Source organism: Strongylocentrotus purpuratus, unplaced genomic scaffold, assembly GCF_000002235.5.
Source record: "Strongylocentrotus purpuratus isolate Spur 01 unplaced genomic scaffold, Spur_5.0 spur5_scaffold_17, whole genome shotgun sequence".
Taxonomy (NCBI): domain Eukaryota; kingdom Metazoa; phylum Echinodermata; class Echinoidea; order Camarodonta; family Strongylocentrotidae; genus Strongylocentrotus; species Strongylocentrotus purpuratus.
Genome location: NW_022145602.1, coordinates 25,877,645 through 25,900,989, shown reverse-complemented (window position 1 = coordinate 25,900,989; position 23,345 = coordinate 25,877,645). Strand labels below are relative to the sequence as shown.

General features: G+C 36.1%; 1 protein-coding gene across 1 annotated transcript; it reads right to left on the bottom strand.

Moving 5' to 3' along the window:
• Window positions 1-5,297: 5,297 nt before the first annotated feature.
• On the bottom strand, window positions 5,298-23,142 carry LOC579609 (prostatic acid phosphatase). Its single transcript, XM_779714.5, has 10 exons — window positions 22,974-23,142; window positions 15,944-16,039; window positions 13,324-13,569; window positions 12,192-12,290; window positions 11,326-11,418; window positions 9,525-9,648; window positions 8,511-8,599; window positions 7,133-7,242; window positions 5,927-6,102; window positions 5,298-5,509 (listed from the first exon to the last, which is right to left on the bottom strand). Exons 1-10 carry the CDS (start codon window positions 23,067-23,069, stop codon window positions 5,376-5,378), a joined length of 1,263 nt encoding a protein of 420 aa, XP_784807.3. The 5' UTR covers window positions 23,070-23,142; the 3' UTR covers window positions 5,298-5,375.
• Between the last annotated feature and the right edge of the window lie 203 nt (window positions 23,143-23,345).

Sequence of the window (23,345 nt, the reverse complement as noted above, 5' to 3'; positions counted from 1 at the left end):
ATTTATGGCAATGAAATGCCTAAAAAAGACAAAAGGAAAAATTACAGAGTACTACAGTTCTTACTACTACTACAAACAAGTACAACAATAACAAGGATTTTTTTTAAATGAACAGGAGATGCTTTAACCAACAGTCACAAATACATATGAAAGTAATCCAAGTACAAAGAGCTCACACAAGACCTGAGCTTTTCACTTAAATATTTATAAACTCTTTTATTGAGAAATATGGACGAGAAATAAATTCACAATACAAACAAAAATAGATTTAAAAAAAACATGTATATACTTAAAAAATGATAAACATCTAAGAAAAAACAAAAATGATTTTTACAAAAACTTGCAAACTAAAAAACAATTAAAACAAAATATATAGACAATTTATGGCACACAAATGTGTTTACTGATACAAAACAAACGCACTGCTTATTTGGTTATCAAGTACAAAGATTAAGAATGATTGAAAATCCAAATTGTTCACAATATATTGCTTAAAACTCGAGAGCAACTCAGCTTTCAGTTGTTTACTGATACAAATATCAGCACTGCTTATTTGGTTATCAAGTACAAAGATTAAGAATGGTTGAAAATCCAAATTGTTCACAATATATTGCTTAAAACTAGTCACTAGTCAGACTATGAAAGTGTACCAATCACCAAAATATATTTTTTTCTGTATGTTTGGGGTAACAAGTGGCCAACTCAATTTCAAATATGTAATTCATTTAATACTGCTATAAAGAGGTACTGCATGTCAAAATACACTCTCAATTAACATACAAGTGACTTGGGAGTAGACTACTCAATTCAACATGCTTGTCTGCAACAGGGTCTGCATGGAACTTCAACTTGGGTTCCGTTCGTCAAGTTTTATGTCATCTCACATTTTCTTCATACATGTACCTCTAATAAACACTAAACCGACACAATGCCAGGTAAAACTTTTTTTTTTAAATCCTTTTCTTCTTCTTAATTTTTGTTGTTGTCTAGATTTACTGTCACAAATGATAATTTTAGGTGATATACACATTAATCACCAATACATGGTGAATGGCAAAAGCAAAAAAAACAACAACAAACAAACAACATATTTCAGAGAAGAAATTGCTTTAGTAATATACACTGGTATACATGCACATGTAATAACAAAAATGAGAAAGACTGAACTTGTACTAAGAGTAGAAAAATGACACTTATTTGTAAATTTTCAGAACTTCAGAACAAGTTATTACTTGTATCAAACTGAGATATAAACCTTGTAAAGTTGAAGGATGTCAAAATATATTAAAGGCATCGTTTAACAATGTTTAATCTGAGATGCACGGCCCTTCGTATTATCAGTGTCTGTGATATGGTATAATATTGAAGCCCTAAAAAATTTGCGCTTCAAAATGATCAAGAAGTGCCTCACAAAAGTAAAAATCTTTGAGTGACCGATTTTACCGTACCATACTCATTTTCCCCAATAGACTGTAGTGTTATGAAAACTGTTAGGAAAACGCAAATTTGGTTTCAATTTCCAATCATAAATATCTTGATAATCAGACAAACGATCGGCTGGTAAAAGTCATGGGTTTCCTGACTGACCTAAAGGATTATAATTATCATGGCAGCATGAGCTAAATTCAGGATTTTGTTTCAGAATCTGAGACAAAGTTACCGGATCCCTTTAAAGCTATTAATAATACAATGCTCTGAATATTGAATCAGATTATCAATTCATGAAAAACCAAGACCACAAAGCTGTGTGTATACAACAGTTGCCATTGTGCGTGGCAGCTAAAATCCAAGAACACCTCTTTTAACCCAAGGTTGTGTATCCTTTTTCGGTCTTGATTTTTCAAAAAGTGAAAATCTAATTAAAGGGGCATGTTCCCTGTATGCCAGAGGGCGCTCAAAATACGTACGCGCTGGCGGACGGCGCAACAGCTGCCTATTGACACCAACAGAATACGGCTCTTACGAACATGGCATGTTCCGATAACTACACTGGCGGGCACGTGCCCCTTAAGGTATCGAGTACAGAGCATTGTTTTAAGAATGATATTCAAAGAAATGTAAGAAAACTACTTCCGATAAATTTGACATCCTCCCACTTTACATTGTCCAAACCTCAGGCTGATACGTGATTTAACTTTGAGTTATTAACGATCGAGTGTCAAACATTTTTGTTAGATGCAGCTACTATATATTTTTCTTATAAGCATAACCTGAATAATGTACATATAATATAAAAATGCAGTATTTAATATTGCAATCTTAGCTGCCTCTTCAGTAGGAAACTTCAGTGTCATTACGAGTATATTTGCTCCGAGCAAAGATTTAAAAAATGGCATTAGCTAGCATGCAAACAATACGCAGACAATACATACATTTTTAGATTTTTGATATTCTTCTGCACGAATTCATAGACAGTGTTATATAAATGCATTTAGCAGTGATGGGATAAACATAGTGTTATATAAATGTAGTTTGCAGTAATAGGTGATAGCAGTGATATACATGTAAAATAACATGGGCTAGATTGACACGATTATAATTATAAGAAAAATGTTGTTTACCCAAGGAAGCCTCATATTAAGCATCAATGCTGTTCTTTATGAGGGCCCTGCAATTAATATTACCCCAGAGATGCCAACCTCTTGATACCCAAAAACTGACTGAATATCCTTTAAAAAAAAAAAAAAAAAAAAAAAAAAACTAGATGGAATTCGACTGCGTGCAGTCGAAAATGATGCCTCCGTCATAGAGCAATTTTACAAACCAAAACAGAAGAAATTTTTCAAATTCAAGTTCAATTGTAATCCATTAACAGGTTCTCAGAATATCGTGATTAGGCCTACAAGCAATTTCTCATATACATATATGACCCTTTGATCTTTGACCTCATGACCCTAAAATCTACTCAGTTCATTGGCTCTGCAAGATGTCCTGTGTTAAATAGTAATCCATCTGTCAGTTCTAATGAGAATGAGTTCACAAGCTATTTTAGCATACATAATGACCCATGACCTTTGACCTTATGAACCAAGAATCTACTCAGTTCATTGGCTCTGCAAGATACATAAATGATCCAAGTTTGGCAGGAATCCATCAATCTGTTCCAATGAGAATACGATCACAAGCTATTTTTGCATACATAATGAGCCGCATGACCTTTGACCTTGACCTCATGATCCCAAAATCAAATCAGTTCATCAGCTCTGCAAGTAACATACATGACCTAAGTTTGGCAGGAATCCATCAATCGGTTCTTGAGATAACGCGATCACAAGCTGTTTTTGCATACATAATGAGCCCTGTGACCTTTGACCTTTGACCTCGTGACCCCAAAATCTAATCAGTTCATTGGCTCTGCAAGATACATACATGACCAAAGTTTGGCAGGAATCCATAAATCGGTTCTTGAGATAACGCGATCACGAGCTGTTTTTGCATACATAATGAGCCCTGTGACCTTTGACCTTTGACCTCGTGACCCCAAAATCTAATCAGTTCATCGGCTCTGCAAGATACATACATGACCTAAGTTTGGTAGGAATCCATCAATCGGTTCTTCAGATAACGCGATCACGAGAACGGGACGTACGTACGTACGTACAGACGTACGTACGTACAGACGTACGTACAGACGGACGGACGGACAACCCGAAAACATAATGCCTCCGGCTACTTCGTAACGGAGGCATAAAAAATCAGATTTTCACGAAAACTTGACACTACCACTGGCCCGTTGGTCCCAGGCCAGTAAAATGTCATGAAAATGTTTTACTGGTAAGAACAGACAAGTAATATGTTTGCTCTTTCATTAACATTTAATGAGAACATTTTAAAGCAATGATTCTTATGATGCAAACAGAGTGTTGCATAATGAGAATAAAGTTTTGAGCCAATGAGAATTCGGTTCAAGCCAGAAGTAGAAGTGAGAAAAAAATTACTGTATAGACTTGCATAATACTCATGGAAATATGAGCCACATTCCTGTTAACTGACATTATAAACCTATTAAAAGTAGAAAAAAAGTGTAAGATATTTCAAAAAATAAAAAGATGAAAAGTCGTATTTTCAAGAGGCGATATTGTATTTCATTTTTTGAATCCTACTAAATACGATCAATCGTACTGGTTGGCATCTCTGTTACCCCATTAATAAATTGCCACGTACCCGAATGCAGCCGGGTGGAAAGTGGCAAATATGGATTAATGTCTCATCAAAGGACCTTACATCTGTGCCGACTGAGATTGGAACCCTCAACCTTTGGACAGAGAGTCAAGTGAACACACCACTATTTTGTCAAACAGAATGTTTTTGGTGAATTATGATTGTAAGTTTGGTGGCACAGTAGTGATTGAAAAAAAAATTACAACTTTTCTCTGAACTGTAGCCCCGTACAAGGCCAGATTAAAGATAGGAAAAGTTCTTAACTGGCATCTTGATAAATTTCTGCAGTCAACACAAGGTTAAAATACAAATGCATGTTTGTAAGTACTTTAGATATGAGCTAGCTTGATAACATTCTGCAAAAGATGATAACGTTTTTATAAATGCTCTATAGCCCCTATCAGGGATTTGCAAGCCCTCAGAAACTTATCCCAACAGTGACCTGTAGCAGCAAGATGAGTTTATTAAAGTATGCGCAAACTTTCAGAGCAAAAGACTCTGTGGTTCTCAATGAGTAATAAATGAAGCCCTCATTTAGTACACAACAAATGGTGTAAACAAAACACTGCTAGTTGCAAAATTCAAATTTGAAAATAAAAAATTACTGCAATTTTGCTAGTAACTAATCTTGTACCACTATACATTTAGGAAGTTATTAAATTATAATTTTGTTTAAAACATTTTAACTCTTTTACAAGTTTTGAGGTTTGTATCGTGCAGATCCCTGCAGTGCCCTTTAAGCAGTGATTGGTTATATAGGCATTGAATTAAAGATGAAGTTGAGTTCTGGTCATGCGATTGTATTGTGAAAGAAACGGTGTGGAATCGATCAGAATGGGTTGATCACCTAGCATATAATTATTGGTGTGTACTGCAAGGTTCTGGAATCATCAAAATGATAAGAAACTTGGCCCAGTCTTGGTTAAGTTACAAGCACGGTACACAGAAAGATGTATATGGGACTACAAGAACATGTGGCGATGTTACATGACATATTTAGAATATGAAGGCATTTGAAGAGCCATGCTTTCCAGGGAACATGTCTTATCTGATGTTCTTCCACACTTGCATAATAAGAATGATAACGCTCACAAATTATTTTTCACCTCTTCCCAGAACTCAACCTTCTCTTTAAGCAGTGATTGGTTATATAGGCATTGAACAAACTTAAACACATTTTACACAAGACAATGTTGTGGTGTAGCAGATCGTCGCTAAGCTTCTACATCCTGCGGCAGTCTCGTGTGTCCTTGCTTTGTTTCCTGATGTCTTCCTTTGCAGACCAGGTAGACGAATATGAGAACCAGGATGAGCGCTATGAGGCTAGTTCCAATCAAGATAGGTATTGCTAGAAAGAAAAAAAGAAAGAACAGAATTACAGTAAACATACAAGCTTTGGTCAATCAATGGAGCAAACAGAGGTCTACTACAGTAATATAAGACGTAAAAAAAAAATGTTGTATTGCCCTTTGCGACCGGCCCCAAAATCTTGAAATCTACGGTCGGCTTTTTTTCTTACCGTTTGAAAAAAAAATGTTTAATGAATAATAAAATATGTATTAAAACATTCAAAGCTGAGAAATATCAGCCCAAAGAGGGAGAAAAAAAAAAGTGACATTAAACATCTTTGGGCTAATCGTTGATACCGAACCCCTCAGAGAGGACATAAAGCTGTCAATCTCCTGTTTTTTTTACTGACAGGCATACACATGCTTTCTTAGCAGTCAGGTAAAACATACCATCAAACGAACCAACCAATACTTACTGTAGTTTTTCATGAACGTTGCCCCGCATTCAGCCTCCACGTTCCCAGGTATGACGTCAAGGACGAGTTCTTTGAACCGCTCAAGGCCGCACATATCAGAGCAGTCCATCAGGTGCAGCTTGTAGGGTACCTCCTGAGTGGTAGAGTTCCTAAACCATATGCTGACGTTGAACGATCTGCGAGAAAACACAGAAAACTTAAAGCCCCACACAGTACTACTTGTAGCCACTTGCTCCCGCTATATTAGAAAACAATGCCTAAGTGTTGTCCGTTGGTCCCCCATGGTCCTCTTTTTCTTATGTTAATTGAGAACTGAGTTGATGAGATAACCAGCTGTCAGTGACCATGCTGTGTGGTCTAATCCCTCCTGGCCAAACTAGTACAGACAGGCTTTAATGTTTCTTTCTAGACAAATTTCCTTTACTACCAGATGTGTGGCACTCTTCCACCACATTCTTTCCTTGAAGAATCTACAAGAATTTTCTTTTCTTTTTTAAATTGATGGATCTTCGAGCGCGGGTTCAAAAAAGAGCGAATCTACAAACCGAAACAGAAGCAATTTTGTTAATTGAAATTTGATTGCACTCTTTTTTAATTTTCCTTGTTTTTCACATGCCTTTCCTTATTTACAATCACACAAAATGGATTAATATCAACTACTGTACATTAACGTATTATTATTAGTTTATATATCAAATTGTTTAAATTCTGATTTTAAAAGAATCTGCAATTGGGCCATTTGGCCGCAAATGGTTTTTAATTAAAAAAAACCATTGTAAATAAATAAATAAATAAATAAAAAGCGTGTACTTCCATCAAGTTGTAGCAGGCAGGCCTTTTGTTTTAGTGATTACTTATGGTGTACCAGTCACCAAAAACATGCTCATGATGTAAGTGTATATAATGTGAGCTGTGAATATTACTTCTGCAAAGACATACTGCAGTCTAAGTACATAAGAAAAACTTGTTGAGTTTTATGTGTACGTATGTGCTGGCATGAAACTGGGCACCCACGGGACCCAAGCCGGACTTCGGGTTCTGTATGATGGATTTTCTTACAGTCATTCTTTTCTTCATATTCTTTTACTATTAACCTAGAATGCCAGGTAAAGTTTTAAAGTCAATTTTATACGATCTAGCTATACACAAATCTCCTTTCTTCCAGGTGAATGGAACACTATACAAATTTACAATGATATATCTTACTTGGTTGCGTCATCTTCCCACAATTCCACGCCCACAGCCGACGCATATGGAGACTGTTTCCCATTGTACACTCCCAGCGCGGACATGAAAGCAGCTAGCGTTGTGTCGTGCTGAAGAGATGCGAGAAAAATAAACATTGAATTTGTCATCAAACTGGCAGATTTCTGGCATCATCATAACCTCTTCATACGGCATGTGCAGGAAAACACTTATTCACTCAAAATGGCTTACCTTTGAAACGTACTAAAATAAGCACTGATCATTTTATTTAATGTATATATATATATTTGTTTATTCTGAGGAAAGCACAGAACTCTTCCTTTTTTTTCAAATATTTACGATATGTTTATTAAAATGTGTCACTTAAAGATAATCCTCGTGTAATCATATGCTTTTGTAAATATGTTAATTCAGATACCCTTATTCATACACAAACCTATGAACTGGGACCTACATAATACAAGCTTTGCTTTTTAGTAGATCCCCCACTTTATTGATTGATTTATATGATTGTATTCTCTGTTATAACTATTATCATGTACATTATGTTTTCTATATTGTATGTTTAGTAATAATAATTACCATTGTTCATTATGTTCAATTATGTTATTTTTGATAATAAAGTGAAATAAATAAACTTGAAACTTGAAAACTTAAAACTTCCATAATACTAAAGACTGAATTCTCAAAACGTGCAGATACATGTTACATAGCAGATAACTTCAAATTGGCTGAATCTGTAATGTTTCTGTGATGTAGCATTGGACTTTCCCATTTGTCCAATACACAAAATGACTAAAATATCAGTTTTTCAAAATGCATGATTCAGGAAAGTTCTTTTTCAGAGGACCTACCATTTTAAGTAAAGCTCTAAGGGAGAAGGCACTTAGGAGAAAAACAGAAAGTAACTATGGTACCGGTATATTCATGTACTCAACAAATGGGAGAGTTGTCCATGACTATATCACAATCCACTGACCTAATTTTCAATTTGAGATCTGCATAGATTTAGTAGTCATCTCATATTTCTAACATTCATTGGTCCGATTTATTTCAAATTCTCGCTATTCCGTTTAAATTTAATGTTTCTGCTTTCATACAAATAAACTTAAGAAGGGTGGATTGCCCTTTAAAGGCATTGTTTAACAATGTTTCCAGTTTTAAAAATCAGAGATGCATCGCCCTACGTGTTATCAGTGTCTGTGATATGGTGTAATATTGAAACCAAAACAAAATTGCGCTTCAAAATGATCATGAAGTGCTTAAAAAAAGTAAAAATCTTTGAGTGACTGGTTTTACCATACTCATTTTCTCCAATAGACTGTAGTGTTATAAAAACTGTTGGGAAAATTATATGAATAAGCAATGTAAGACTTACAGCTGAATACATGAAGAACTTGATTGGAGTACCCGTCACGTTCTTACTCTTCTTCTCCATGTCTGAGATCATCTTTCCAACTAGAGGACCTGGAAATAATACAAATAATAATGAATAATTATTACAATAATCCAGGGGTGATAGTGAGCACTAAATTATTTTTTTTTTAAATCCTCCCCCCCCCCTCAACCACCCTCTCCTTTAGTAGAAAAAAAAAGGATTCTGGGGGGGGGGGGGAATGGCATCCAACAACATTCCCCCCCCCCCCCCCCTTATGAGTAAGAAAATTGTAAAAAAAATTGTGAAAAAATAGAGAAAAATCAGGAAAAATACAGAGTACGGTAAATAAGGGATAATCTGGAAAATTGGGGGTTAAATCAGGAAACCAATTTAAATCGGGCAATTATCAGGCCTGATAATCATATCAAGCTTGTATACTGTACTTTGTTTTCAAGACGTATTGTAAAACAGCATCTGAGGAACCAATACTTCAACAAGCTCTGCTTCTAGTTAGTTCTTCTTTTCTTGTGCCATTGCTATTATATTTGTCTTGCTTCATTGTATATTTTTTGTAACATATACTTATTCATTGTACTATGTTTTGTATGAGAAATAAAATCCTTGAAGTTTGAGTTTGAATTTGAATATGTTGCCATCTCTACATGTTTAACAAATAGCAAAAGAATAAACTTACCTATATTTAATACCACATTTGGAATAGCTACAGTAACTTAATTACAAAATCAGCATATGCCAATTGCACTGTAAGTCATCATGAATTTCATAACAAACGAAGATACAACCCTTTTTTTCTTTTTTTACCACAAAGCTACTTGTTCATCGATTTTGAAAAATAGACAATTTAAGTTGGTCAATATTATTGTAGATGCTAACATTACAAATTAATGTCTTGCCAAAGGAAGTTATTACCAGATTGGGATTCGAACCCTCAACCCTTTGATTGAGTGTCAAGTTAATGAACCACTGTACTACACCATGAATGTATTTAAGTACCTCCTTTTAGTCTGGCTAGTTCCTTTGTGCCGAATAGCATCGCCATGCCGATGTTTGTCAGATTCTCCAGCTTGAGCATGACGTCATTGGATGCCCAGGTAGGGAGAGTACGGTTATGAGCTTGCTGTTAGGATAGGGTCAAGATGAGAGAAGTAGGAAGAGCATTAAAACGTCTACCAATCACCAAAACATGTTTAATTCTCGATGTAACGGGTTCCATGGCACTATACTGCATTTAAATATAAGCTCGAATATTACTTATATTAAGAAATATAGCAGTTTAAATACACCCCTCAGCAATATAACAAACCCTGTTGATTAGACTAATTATCTCACACGTACGCACTCGCATAGATTAGAATAAGGCGCGCACAGAACCCAAGGTGGACATGGGTTCCATGCGAGCACAATATGCAGGATTGCTATGTTATCCTTTATTTTCTTCATTCACCATTTTACCTAAGGAATGACAGGTAGTTTGGGGTTAATTTTATTCATTCTAGCTATACATAATTTTGTTTTCTTTAGAAGATTGGTAAAATAAAAAAAAAAGATAAATAAATAAAGAAGATAGAAAGAGACAGAAATTGATGTAGAGATGAAGAATATGAAAATAAGAGACAAAAAGATAGACACATTTATGTGTATAGAAAATGGTAGGGGCAGTATAAAAGAGAGAATACATAAAAGGAATGGAAGACAGATACATATTCATCTTTTGATGGTTGTTTTTTAATGGTTATTTAAAATAATCAATATTTGTGGCAATAATGCCAAATTGCACATGATTTACATCTATAAAAAAAAACATTCAAAGATAGTACAGAAGCACAACAAAATGTCAAAATATGGGTAAATCAAAAAGAAAGATTTTGCGGGAAAAACATTGCACAAATGTCGGTAAGAGAAGTAAATTGAGAAGTAAATTGGTTGCATGAAATATAAATGACTTTTAGTATTAAATAAAGAAAGAGAAGAAATAAGGAAATAAGAAAGGAACTGAACGTGGTAGCTAACATCCTAGAGAAGGTTAGGTAATTAGATTTAAGACGGTTTGGACACTTTGGAAAGGGCTAATAAAGGAAAATCAGCAAAGGACATTATGACACGAGCAGTGGAAGGAAGTAAGGTATCAAGAGGAAGGGCAAAGAACTCGTTGGAAGGATAACATTGAAAGAGATATGAGGGAAGTAAATCTGACTGTGGCTCAAACAGGGAACAGAAGAGAGAGGAGAGGAAGGATTCGGGCAACCAACCCGTGCTATGGGATAATGGTTCATGGAGTAATAGTAATAGAAGTAGTAGTAGTAGTAGTAGTAGTAGTAGTAGTAGTAGTAAGAAGAAGTAGTAGTAGTAGTAGTAGTAGTAGTAGTAGTAGTAGTAGTAGTAGTAAGAAGAAGTAGTAGTAGTAGTAGTAGTAGTAGTAGTAGTAGTAGAAGTAGTAGTAGTAGTAGTAGTAGTAGTAGTAGTAGTAGTAGTAGTAGTAGTAGAGGTAGTAGTAGTAGTAGTAGTAGTAGTAGTAGTAGTAGTAGTAGTAGTAGTATTAAATGAGAAGAGACAAGAGAAGTTAAGAGAGGAGTGAAATAGAGAGGAAATGAGAAACAAAGACACACATGCATGTACATGTACATGGAAAAGTACCGGTACAGTAAAATCTAAAAGAACAGAAGTCTTGCTTGATGAAGCAACATAAAAACTGAGCTTAAATATCATGTAGAGCAGAGAAAGGCATGAGTAGAGTGAAGAAAGTTTTGCTCGTCCCTTGTTATACCTTTGAAAAGGGTATGAGAATTAAACTGACCTCACAGAAGAGGGGATCTTCTATCGTATACACAGTATTCACTGTGATATCTTCAGTAACACCAGTGTCTTTCTTGAGCTTCTGAAAGAAATCCTATGAGAAGAAAAAAAAGGAGAAAAACATATTCAATTTTTTATTAAATAAGTAATAAAATGATGATTTGTTTATTAGCAAAGAAATGATTTTACAACCATTCTTCCCCTTTTCTTCTTATTTCTGATTATTTGATTTACATTTACAGCTGATAACTACATTATTCATATCCTTACCAGGTACAGTGAATGTGGAAAATTAGTTTGTCCTGCTTTATGTCACTTGAAAATGTGACATATTAAAGCTCATATCTGAAAGTATTCAACAAAGTCCACCTTTCATTCTTGAGCTACATGTAGGAATAAAAAGCAGAAAACTTGCAAGGGGTGTGAATTATTTAGGTGTTTAACTGTATTATATATATGATTTGAATTATACAGTATTACTTTGTATGAGATCAGATACACATACAGGGATAATGCATAGATCTGAAGGGTCACAGAAGGTCATAACTCCATTTCTACATGTATGTCAATTTCTTTATAACATCTCTAGTATTGTAACATTTCTATGTATTGGTATTCCATTTATCACATGTACATGTATGTGTACATGTACATGTATGTCGTAAGGGACCAGCACCACATACGACTTTAATGTTCTTTCTTGCCGGTTTCCTCATTAGTATATATTCTGTATTTATCTTTTGTTATGTTGTTTGTTTGTATGTATGTTGTTTGTATGTTTATCTGTAAATATCACTGTTATGTTCTTACATGTATATGACAAATAGAATAAAATGAAATGACAAAAATGATATTATTAAAACTGACCTTATTTTCCTCATTGATCTGTTTCACGCGGGCAGTCGCCAACTCCTTAGCATACAACTCGTCATAGTACGGGCAAGATGTGCCGTCTGTACGCAATAACTGAGAGGGAGACAAACCAAGAAATAAATGGGTTATTTAAATGAAGTTCAGGGGGGTGTTTCACAAAGATGCTAACGGCTTTCCATAATTTCTAAGTCCAACTTTGAGATAAGTTCAACTTAGGATCTTTGTGAAACACCTCCCTGGTGGTAGAAAAGAATGTTAAAGGAAGGCTACTTAATACTGACATCGCTACCACTGCTGCGATGTATTTTCAATTGCGCCATCTTTTGGTGACTGCATACATAGAGCCATTTTCTGGTTTCTGTCAAATGGAATTTTTTGGTCCAAAATACTCTGAAAAATACAGCTGTATATGTACATGAGCACAAGTGGAAAAATTACTAGAAAATTTTGTTCCATTTCTGCAGCACTACATTGACTGTGCTGTTCATGAATGAGAGCGATTTTAATCACAAATAATCATTGAAGTCTTTAAACAGGCAACACAGAGTGAAATTCATAATCACTATTTGTGTGAACAAATTGGCAACTTCATTTATACTGTTTCATATAAAATCCTTTTTTTTTTAAGTGGAAAAAAGTGGAAAAAAAGTGGAAAATAAATTTGAGTCAATTTGAGTCAATTTAAGGAGAAAAAACTGATTTAAGCTGTTTAAGACCTTTAAAACCTCTGAACTGCTATGGTATACCCATTTATCACAGGCACTGTACGGTCTAGGAGTATGGGAGAGTTGACAAGTCGAGAGATTAAATGAAATGCCTAGAAGCTGAAAAGTTGAGTAGCAAACGAGAACAACAGTCTGTGTTTTCAAATAATCTTCTAATTAATGTTTTAGACTGCTACAGTGTATTTCAATAAGGGTTTAAAAAAAAAAACTATAGAACTACATGTATCTTGACTCCATCTTTTTGTTACCACACACAAAAAAAGGTTTGTAAAAGAAGATAAAAATTCTCACCTCCTAAATCAGTTTAATTACACATGAACTAAACGAAAAGTACTTTTTTTCAAATGTTCATCCATACATCATACTGGAAAGCAATTCGTATGCAATGACATCAAACTTACATAATCATTCTCTTTGGGTTTGGTATGTACTGGGATGGGTTGCCATGATATGTTAGGATTGAACTGCATCTCTGGCAACGGTTGGTAGAGTCCCGACAGATCGCTCTGCGCTGACATGAGACACCGATCCACGTCAGTGCTACGGATATTGATCTCAGTTCGGGTGTAGTTTGCGTTTAGGAATCCGGTGTCTTGGTATCTCTTTCCCAAGAACTGGCCTAGACCGTATTGCATCTGCATCCCAAGCTTGAGAGAAAAAAAAAAGAATTGGTTTAATTTCATTTTGACCTCTCGAGTCTATACCAACACATTTTTTTAACAATGGTAACAATTTATGATTATTAACACAAATGTGACTACTATTGCTTTTTCCATTGCTTTAAAAGGTGTAATACAATGTACATGTACGTGTACGTGTACATGTATGTCCCATTTGCAGGTCAAAAAGATGAAAAGTTTAAATTTGAAAGATAATAGGACCTACATGTACTAATTTAAAACTTCCCTCAAAACGAAATTGCTTAAATATGTCTTTTAATGGGAAAATAACGACCATTAGTTGTCGAATGTACTTTAGTGATTGCTGTTTGTGTTTGTGTAATTGGGTTTTACAGACGTGTATCAATCAGATATGATTATTTTACGTCTTGGGACCGACCTTTAAACGTCACCATCCGAAAGACCTGACTCAGTTTCGAACCTGCATCCTCGGCTGAACCAGTATCGAATTGTACCGAATGGTCATACGTTTTGTGCTGCGCAAAGATTCAATCAGTTTAATTTTGGCCATTACAAGAAGTGGGTTATTGATGTAGACAAATACTCATGTACCCTAACAGCTCATTTTATGTATGTTATTACCAAAGAAAAAAAAAAAAGAAGTCAGTCAATAGTGTCTGACAGTGGAGTCTAGAAAGTAAATGGGTTTCCTTGCATAATTTGAATAGGACACTGCTTACGTTTAAATTTCACAGATGGGACATACCTGACAAATTCATAATTCCTGCAAAGTTCTACAGAATTTGATGATGGCTGCGATAACCAGCAGAATTCTCCAGCTACAACAAGCTTGAACAAAGACACTGACACCTGACCCGACAAAATCATGTTACCGTAACCAATGTACACACAAAAATGGCTAAGAATCAGTATGGGGTTGGTTTGACTGTGTTGGTCATGCATTATGGCCCGAATTCACAAAGGAGGTTTGTCGACAAACCTTGGTTTTCGTACGTCATATGACGCGTTTTATGCGTTTTTTACAAACCTGGTTTGTAAAGAACTTGGAGGTTTGAGCTCAAACCTTGCTTTGTGAATTCGGGCCAATCAGATCACAATACCAGCAGAAATTCTATACAAATTAAAAGGTCAAGTGAACCAATACTTCATTACAATGCTCTCTTTCAACTTTGTGCAAAGTAAAGGCACAATATCATGATAGAATGGTTGAAGAAAGAAAGACAAAAAACATTAGGCAACACTAAAAGACATCAGAGTCTTCTGAAAGAATAATTGGAAGAAAAAGTGGAAGGTACTAAACCAAGAACTAACTGGGAGCGGAAGTTATATTGAAGTCCCTCTAAAGTGTTGGTAGTTCAACAAAATTGATGGTAAAATTTCACTTGAATTGTATCATAATGTGAAAGAGAATTTCATTTAAAGGGATCCGGTAACTTTGTCTTAGATTCTGAAACAAAATCCTGGATTTAGCTCATGCTGCAATTATAATCATAAACCTTTAGGTCAGTCAGGAACTCCATGACTTTTACAATTCGATCGCCTGCCTGATTATCAAGATATTTATGATTGGAATTACAAATTTTGAAAACCGTTTGCCAAACGGTTTTCATAACACTACAGTCTATTAGGAAAAACGAGTGTGGTAAAACCGGTCACTCAAAGATTTTTACTTTTTTGAGGCACTTCTTGATCATTTTGAAGCACAACTTTTTTAGGGCTTCAATATTACACCATATCACAGACCCTGCATGATAACACGTACAAATGTATAGGCCCATGCATCTCAGATTTAACATTGCCTTAACGATGCCTTCAAGACACATTTCTGCAAGGATTTTCAAAAACAAATGTGTTTGAAGTAGTATATTGATGAAAGAATATCGAAATGTAGGTTTTCTGCGTACAACGGAAAACCCAAATTTTGTATTATTTTATCAATATTTGTCTTCAAACATTTGGGAGGGGGGGGGGGGGGAAATCTTTGCACAAATTCTATTACCCCAGCTTCAGCCTACAGTAGCTGCCATTACAGCCCTCCAGCATTTCAAGGAATTAATTCCTGCCAGGTACCCATTTACCTCACCTGGGTTGAGTGTAGCAAATGAAGATTAATGCCTTGCCAAAGGACATTAGTGTCGTGTCGGAGATAGAACCACGACCATTGAATTTCCAATCAAGTGCTTAAACCACTCGACTACAACACTTCTATACATTATGACACCATAAATAAGTGAAATTTTAGTGAAATTTCGCCATCAAATTTTGGGGGAATTTGTGACTCCAAACGCTTCAGAGGGGCTTTAAGACATGGAGTTGGAGTGTAGTAGCGTAGCAGAAAACAGAGATGTGTGGAAGAATGTTACAGTCGTTTAAATCTTACCTTTGAGAGTTGACCCCATCCTTGTGGCCAACTATCCTCCCGATAGGGGTCAGTGGGAAAGGTTTGAGCCGGAGAACGATCACCATGACGATAGAGCTGCGAGAAATTAAACAAAGAAATTCAAAGTGTGGTGAACAAAAGTGACGATAATGACACTAAGGCATAGAAAAGTGAAGATCATGAGTCATGACGGACAAAGAAAGAGGACAAAATATACAGTTCCTCATTCTACCTTGAACAATTGCTGTGGTAGACAAAGCAACATCCCTTCACTGCTATTAATTTAAAAATATGTAGAACGTACAGGTGTTACATGCATATTCACCTGTTCTACACATTTTTACATAATAGCAGTGAAGGGATGTTCCTTTGTCTACCACAGCAATTGTTGAGGGTAGAATAAGGAACTGTATATTTTGTCCTCTTTCTTTGTCCGTCATGTTCATAGGGTCATACGTGTATTACACTTGTTTTTCATTAAATTTGACAGCTGCATGACACACATGTAAAACTTTTTATATTACAGCCCATATCACAAGAATGAGTTTTTCATATTTTCTAAATTAATCAGTTTTCCCTTCTCAAAAATTGGCAAAAAATCATCTTATTTTCCACTCCTTTATATTTTGAAAAATTAATTTTTAGACTTAATTGAAGTAATGTGAATGAAATTGCAAAATTTGCCAAATTGCTTAATTGAACATGAAAATAACTTTTTTAAAATATTTTACTGCATTTTTTTAAATTCATAAGTAAAAAAAAACCTTGGCAGAAGTTGGCACAGGATAAGCACTGCAAGGAGCATGAATTATATATTTTCTCCTTCACGAATGGCCAAATCGTTTCAGTGCAAAGTGGATTTGTGTATTGTGTAGTGTCTCATACATTTGCCTTTAACTTTTAATGTACATTCACGTTCCCAGTAATTTTCCATCACGCTGCCTATATATATTCATTATTCGGACCATGTGTCGTAAGCTATATTTATTCACTGCATTTATTCATGTTCATTCTCATCCATGACTAATCAATGTAACTCTGTGCAATATTATCAATTCTCATTCATGCAATTCTGATCGAATCATTAATTTGCTTAATTGCATGACTACACTTTGCAAGTGTTTTGTCTTCAACATCAGTACCCAGTAAAATAACGAAAAGGAATACTTTTGTTCATGTATTTTATTGTCAGTGCAACCTTGCTTCCTCGTAGCTAAAAGTAAAAAAGAGTTATGTTGTGTGATCAGTGAACAAGCTTTACAATTTCCATTCACAATACGTTGTGCATGATGGGATCGGGATATTTGACTCCGTACTTCGGTCTAATGAAGACGGTCGCAAACTATCCCGCTAGTTGGGAAATAGTGGGATATTTTGCAAACTAGACCGAGATATCTTGGGATATTATCCCGACCAACTATCCAGCTAATTTGCGACTTCGGTCTAATGAAGACGCAAATAGCTGGATAGTTTGCGATCGGGATAGTTCAAATAGCTGGATATTTGGCAATCTCGAGATAGTGAAGACGGGCCTAATGTTCTTCTTGGAAGCTTGAGTGCACGATTTAATTGTTCCCTGACATTTTGTACTTAACAATGTTTTTAACATTTATTCTGTCATTTTTGGATTATGTATCGAATGATTTTAGGCTCTTGCATTTATTACACGTTTATTCGATGCATACCATGTCATGTATTTACTGTTTTATTTATGGCAACCTTGCTTCCTCGTAGCTACATGTAAAAGTAAAATAGAGTTATGTTGTGTGATCAGTGAACACACTTTACAATTTCCATTCACAATACCTCACACACTCATCTCTAAATTGTTTCTCTTCTGTCCTAATACATGTAGCATACTTCTTCCTAGAGGTGTTGTGGATGAGTGGATATGTCACCGGACTGGATCACCTGCGGTTCAAGTCCAAACGTGGCACTAATGTCCTTTGGTAAGACATTGATCTACATTTGCCACTCTCCTCCCAGGTGTTAAATGGGTACCCGGTAGGATGCGAAAGCTAATGTGCTTAGGTGAGCAAGTGTGCATTTGTTAAAATGACGCCTGGCTGGAATGCTCCCCAGGCAGTGGAGAATGTGCATACATTGTCTGTAATATCTGTAAAGCGCTTTGAGAGTGCCTTCGGTCCTGAAAAGTGCTATATAAGAACTAGCTATTATTATTATCATTATTCCTTTCTCACTCTTACTTTTGGAAGTTGTAGGTTTGGTGAATTGACGAATTTGAATGAAATACCGTAACCAAGAAAATAAGAAACAGAAACCAAAGAGGAAGGACGACGGAGAATGGAGAGATTTCAGCAATGTCTCTCGACAAATGAAAGTGGTAAAGTGCAAGATGACTGGGAGTTCTAAGAGAGAAAATAAATTGTGTAGTTTATCAACATGGAGAAATAACCCTGTCTGTTTCTACATGTATAAGTACCACTTCTGAAACTGTAGGTGACAATGACAAAGCAACTCCAGCACAACCAAAAGTTTTGGACAAGTACAAAGAGACTTAAACAACAACATTAGGAACCATCAGAGCAAGAACAAAATCAATCACTTTAAGGAGAAACCTAATTGAAGGGAAGGATTCATTAACATCTCTAATGCAGGTTGAGATGAGAAATGCATACCATACTTTTGATGAATTAATTAATTGAAAGCATTCCACAATTACATTTCAAAGTGCAAACAATGTGAGAATGAGTGTAAGTGACTTCTTTGTCATTTGCACTTATGATGTAGGCCATTATATGAAATACAATATGATCAGTATTTAGAAATGTGAATAAGGACATTTGTATCTTTATGTAATTTTTTTTAATTAAAACTCCAAACTTTAATAGCCATTTTCTCAGATTCTACAAAATGCATGTATACAATTACCATATTGAATAGTGAAACTATGCGCAATGGTGGAGGGCTTATGCCCAAAGGTCGGGTAAGTCGCGTCGCGTTAACTCCCCCCCCCCCCTCCCCGGTTGTGCCGAAAGGGTGCGTTGGGAGTGTCGCGTGTCGCGTCGTGTCTCGTTGACTGGAACGCGATCATTTGTCCAAAGCCCCCCCCCCCCCCCCCCCCCCCCCCCCCCCGTTTTGCCAAAAGCGTGCGTTGACTAGTCTTCCACAATTTTTTTTCAAAATTGCTGCTCGGTACATTTTTCCTGACAGTCGGGCTATTTTTCAAGATGGCCGCCAGGATTTTTTTTATAAAATCAGAAATAGATCATTTTAGCAGTATGTTTTTTCATGTTTTAACTCATTGAAGAAAGAAAAAATAGGAGGCGGCCCCAAAAAAGAAAGCGGGCGGGGACGCTAAACATGTATATTTTATTTAATGGCCATAAATGTCAGTTACACCATTGTAGGAGATAAGAACTGTAGCTCAAAACGGGGTATTTATCTTCTTGCAATGACAGCAGAATGTATTCAGGAAACTCTGGTAGATTTGATAGATGAATTTAATTGTCTAGATGAAGTTCATGTCGAGGGCAAAATAACTAGAAATATTGCAATCTGTATTGCCAGAGATGGTGGCAGAGATTTTGTGTTATCCTTATGTTTGAAGGAGGGCCAAAGATCCTCTCTCCCTTCCCTGAAACAAAAGAATGACGTAGAGCAGGCCTTCTCAACTAGTTTATTAGAAGCGCCCCCCCAAAAATGAATTGAGGTTGAAGTGCCAACCTGTAGGTTTGGTGACTGTGTTACGAGGGAGCGTAGCGACCAAGCCGATACCGGCCGGGGTCCAGGGGGCAAAGCCTCCGGAAGCTAGTGGATTTTAGGGCTTTTTTTAGGCCAAGAGGTGGCATTTTTAACACCTTTTTGTTCCATAAAACATCAATCATAATTTCATAATGATGTGAAATAATTAGTACAATTCCTGGCTAAAATCTACACTGGAAGTTAATTTATATGTAGTTATTTTAGTGCAATAAACACGGAAAATGTCAAAATGAAGTGAAAATCAAACAAACAAAATGGCTTGCTTACATTTTGGGCTCAACTTCGACTGCGACTTTTTAATTTTTCTGAGTTTTTTTATTATAAAATATAATTTTTTAATGTTGTTCTTTCTCTAATTTTTAATTTTTAATTTTTATTAATTTTTTTGAACAGCCGCGCGCCACTCTGACTGACCGCAAGCGCCACGAGTGGCGCGCGCGCCGCCAGTTGAGAAGGCCTGACGTAGAGATTGCCACTAGTGGCTCAGACTATTGTGAAGACTAGGAGCAGCATCACCAAAATATATATTGTGTAGATTAGAGTATAAAACATCTCTCTAGAAAATTTGAAAACAAACTGTCAAGAAATATGGCAGTTAGAGCTTACAAAAGACAGCCACCAAAATATGACCTTTAACCCTATAAAAGATGGAACACAGGTGGCAGCATCACCAAACATGAAAGATTGTAATTTGTGAGTGTTATCATTGCCATTATGCAAGTGTGGAAGAACATCAGATAAAACATGCTCCCTGAAAAGCATGGCTCTTCAAATGCCTTCATTCGTTAAATTCGAAGCCACTCGAGCGGAACGACCAATGAGAGCGCGTAAACTCACTGTACAGCGCTCAATACGATATGCGCGGAGTTCTCCGTGCCTTCCCACTCCAGCAAAGCATAGAGAGTCAATGCTAATCGCTGCGTATTGACCTCTAGCACTGCACTGCGTGTTAATAATAATAGACTAGGCCTAGGCAGCATTTGAATACATGGATAGTCAATACACATATTACACTCACAGCATGAAAACACACACAATCATGCCGATGCAGCTGATCGGCAAAGTTGACTGGCAAAAGTCAGTAGACTCACAATTTGAATTTCTGAATTATTCTTTCTAACCAGGCCAACATCGGAAAGTTGAAACAAGGGAAACGCTCTTGGCGGTCTCGCCTGCATAACGCAATTCAATATGATAAACCAGAACATCAATGACGTAGCGCTCATCCGCATCTCGCATCAACAAATATCGTAAATTTTATGTGGTACACTTTTGAACTGGTCAAAAAATAAAAATTTGATGCCCTGGAAGGGACATAATTTCATTTGATTTGCATAAAGTACCATAAATAATCAATAGAGCAAAATCTCACAATTCTGTGTAAAAGTTTAGTGTTCCAAATTTAGCTCTACCAGATAAGGCAAACCAAATCAAAATCAGTCAAGAAATGAGGGAAAAGAAGCAATTTTTGTTATTTTTGGAATAAATTTGCATAAATTACCATAATTAATTAATCGAGAACAATTTCAAAATCGTGTACCAAAGTTAGCTCTACGATATAAAGCAAACCAAATCAAAATCGGTCGAGAAATGAAGGAGAAGAAGCCTTTTTTGTAATTTCGAATGAATTTGCATAAATTAGCATAGATAATGAATTTCACGATTCTGTGTAGAAATTTTAAATCCCTAGCCCTATCATATAAAACAATCAGAATCAAAATTGGTTAAAATAACGAAGAAGAAGCATTTTGAAAATCTTGATGTTGATGCCACAGGGCAATTCCACGGTAACGGAAGGACACTCAGACAAGATTTTTGAACTTCAGGTTCATACTAAAAGAACTGTTTTATTAGTATAAGATGTGAAACAGTACAGATATAATACCTATATAAGTGCCTTTAATTTTCACACAAAAAATTGTCATTATAGTTAAGTAGTTTAAGAATGTGCATATTAATTATCTCGGTAACGGAAGGACATAAAAATGGACATGGTTTTTCCAGTTAATTAGTGTTTATCCAAACTTTGTGAAGGTGATGAAGCTTCCCACTTGACTGAAACACATTTTGTTCCCCATAGTTTAATACATATGAAGGGGTGACCAAAGTTCGCGGACATTTTAGAACATATTACAAAATGTGATATTCGAACTACGATTTCTCATATTCTACACAAATTTATTGATTTCAATTATAACCAAAGGGACGGCGAAGTTTTTAACTACAGATTAGTTCAACTAGAAAATTTTATCGTCGAAGGATTTCAGAGATATCGCGATCTAAAAATTCGATGTCCGATCGTTCGTGCGCGCTGCATCTAAAAAAGTCATAAAAACAACGAGACCTAACTTCACGCACGGGGGTTTACAGTTGATTTATCAAAAAGTGTGATCCATCAAAAATAAGGTAATATCATAATTTGCAAGGCAAGATATCATACAATCAGTTAGTACCACTCTTTACTTACAATTTTGAGGAAATCTGCTCTCAAATTGAAGATTTTCAGACCCTTATCGGTAAGTTGATCATTTTTCGGAACGGACGCAAAATATTGCAAAATTTGCCGATCTTTTGTCAATATTTTCACAATTTCGTACCCAATTCCAAAGAAAATTTCACTTCTGGGTAATTTTATGTTCCTCTTTCCATTGGTGATATCAGATTTTCGTAATCTTACTGATTTTTTGATATAGCGAACTTAGGTCACGCGCGAACTTTGGTCACACCACCATACTATAAAACATTTCTTTTAGTATGAACCTGAAGTTCAAAAATCTTGTCTGAGTGTCCTTCCGTTACCGTGGAATTGCCCCACAACAAAGTCTAAGTTTGTTGATTTTAAATGACCTTTGACCTTAACTTAGTAACCTGAAATTCTACTCACATGATTGGGGAGACTTGATAACGCTATAGATCTAGGGTCTAGTCCAAGTTTCATTGACTAAGAACTTATACTTTAAAAATTATATCAAAAATTCAAAAACTTAACCTTAGGTTTAATAAGTTTTTGATGTTGACACCGCCGCCGTCACCGGAAAAGCAGCGCCTAGATCTAGACTAGATCTAGATCGATGTCTTGCTTTTTGCTACGCAGGCGAGACAAAAATTGTATTGAGTTTGTATAGATCTAGTGATGTTCGAAATGTTGAGAATCAAAAGCACTAATACACAGCCAGGACAGTAATGCACCTAATGCTCCTCCATGCAATATAATAGACACACACCCATTTTCAAGGTATGGGACTGGGCATCCCGAAATGAAACATTACTTTAGAGTCTAATGTCAATACAATTACACTCTTACCACGTTTACGAGCCGCAGCGTTTGCTCTGACACAGCACCACCGATTATCATGAATATTGCAAAAGAGAAAAGACAAATGGAGGTCGACATCTTCATTTTTGAAGCCTGCTAGCAGTAGCACCTACCAGTGACAGTGATCTGAATGAAGTATCAAGGAGAGTATGACTAACTACGTGCGAGAGTCGAGTCGAGTCGAGTCGAGTGCATGAGTGTGGTCATGTGATTCCTTGCATACCCTTTCCGTTCGCTTTCATGTTTTTCTACAGGGGGGGGGGGGGGGGGGGGGGGGGGGGGGATTTGTGTTACTGTTGCGGTACAAACCACGTACCTCGATCCCATCCATTGCATGCTCCTGTGCATGGGCCAGTGGCG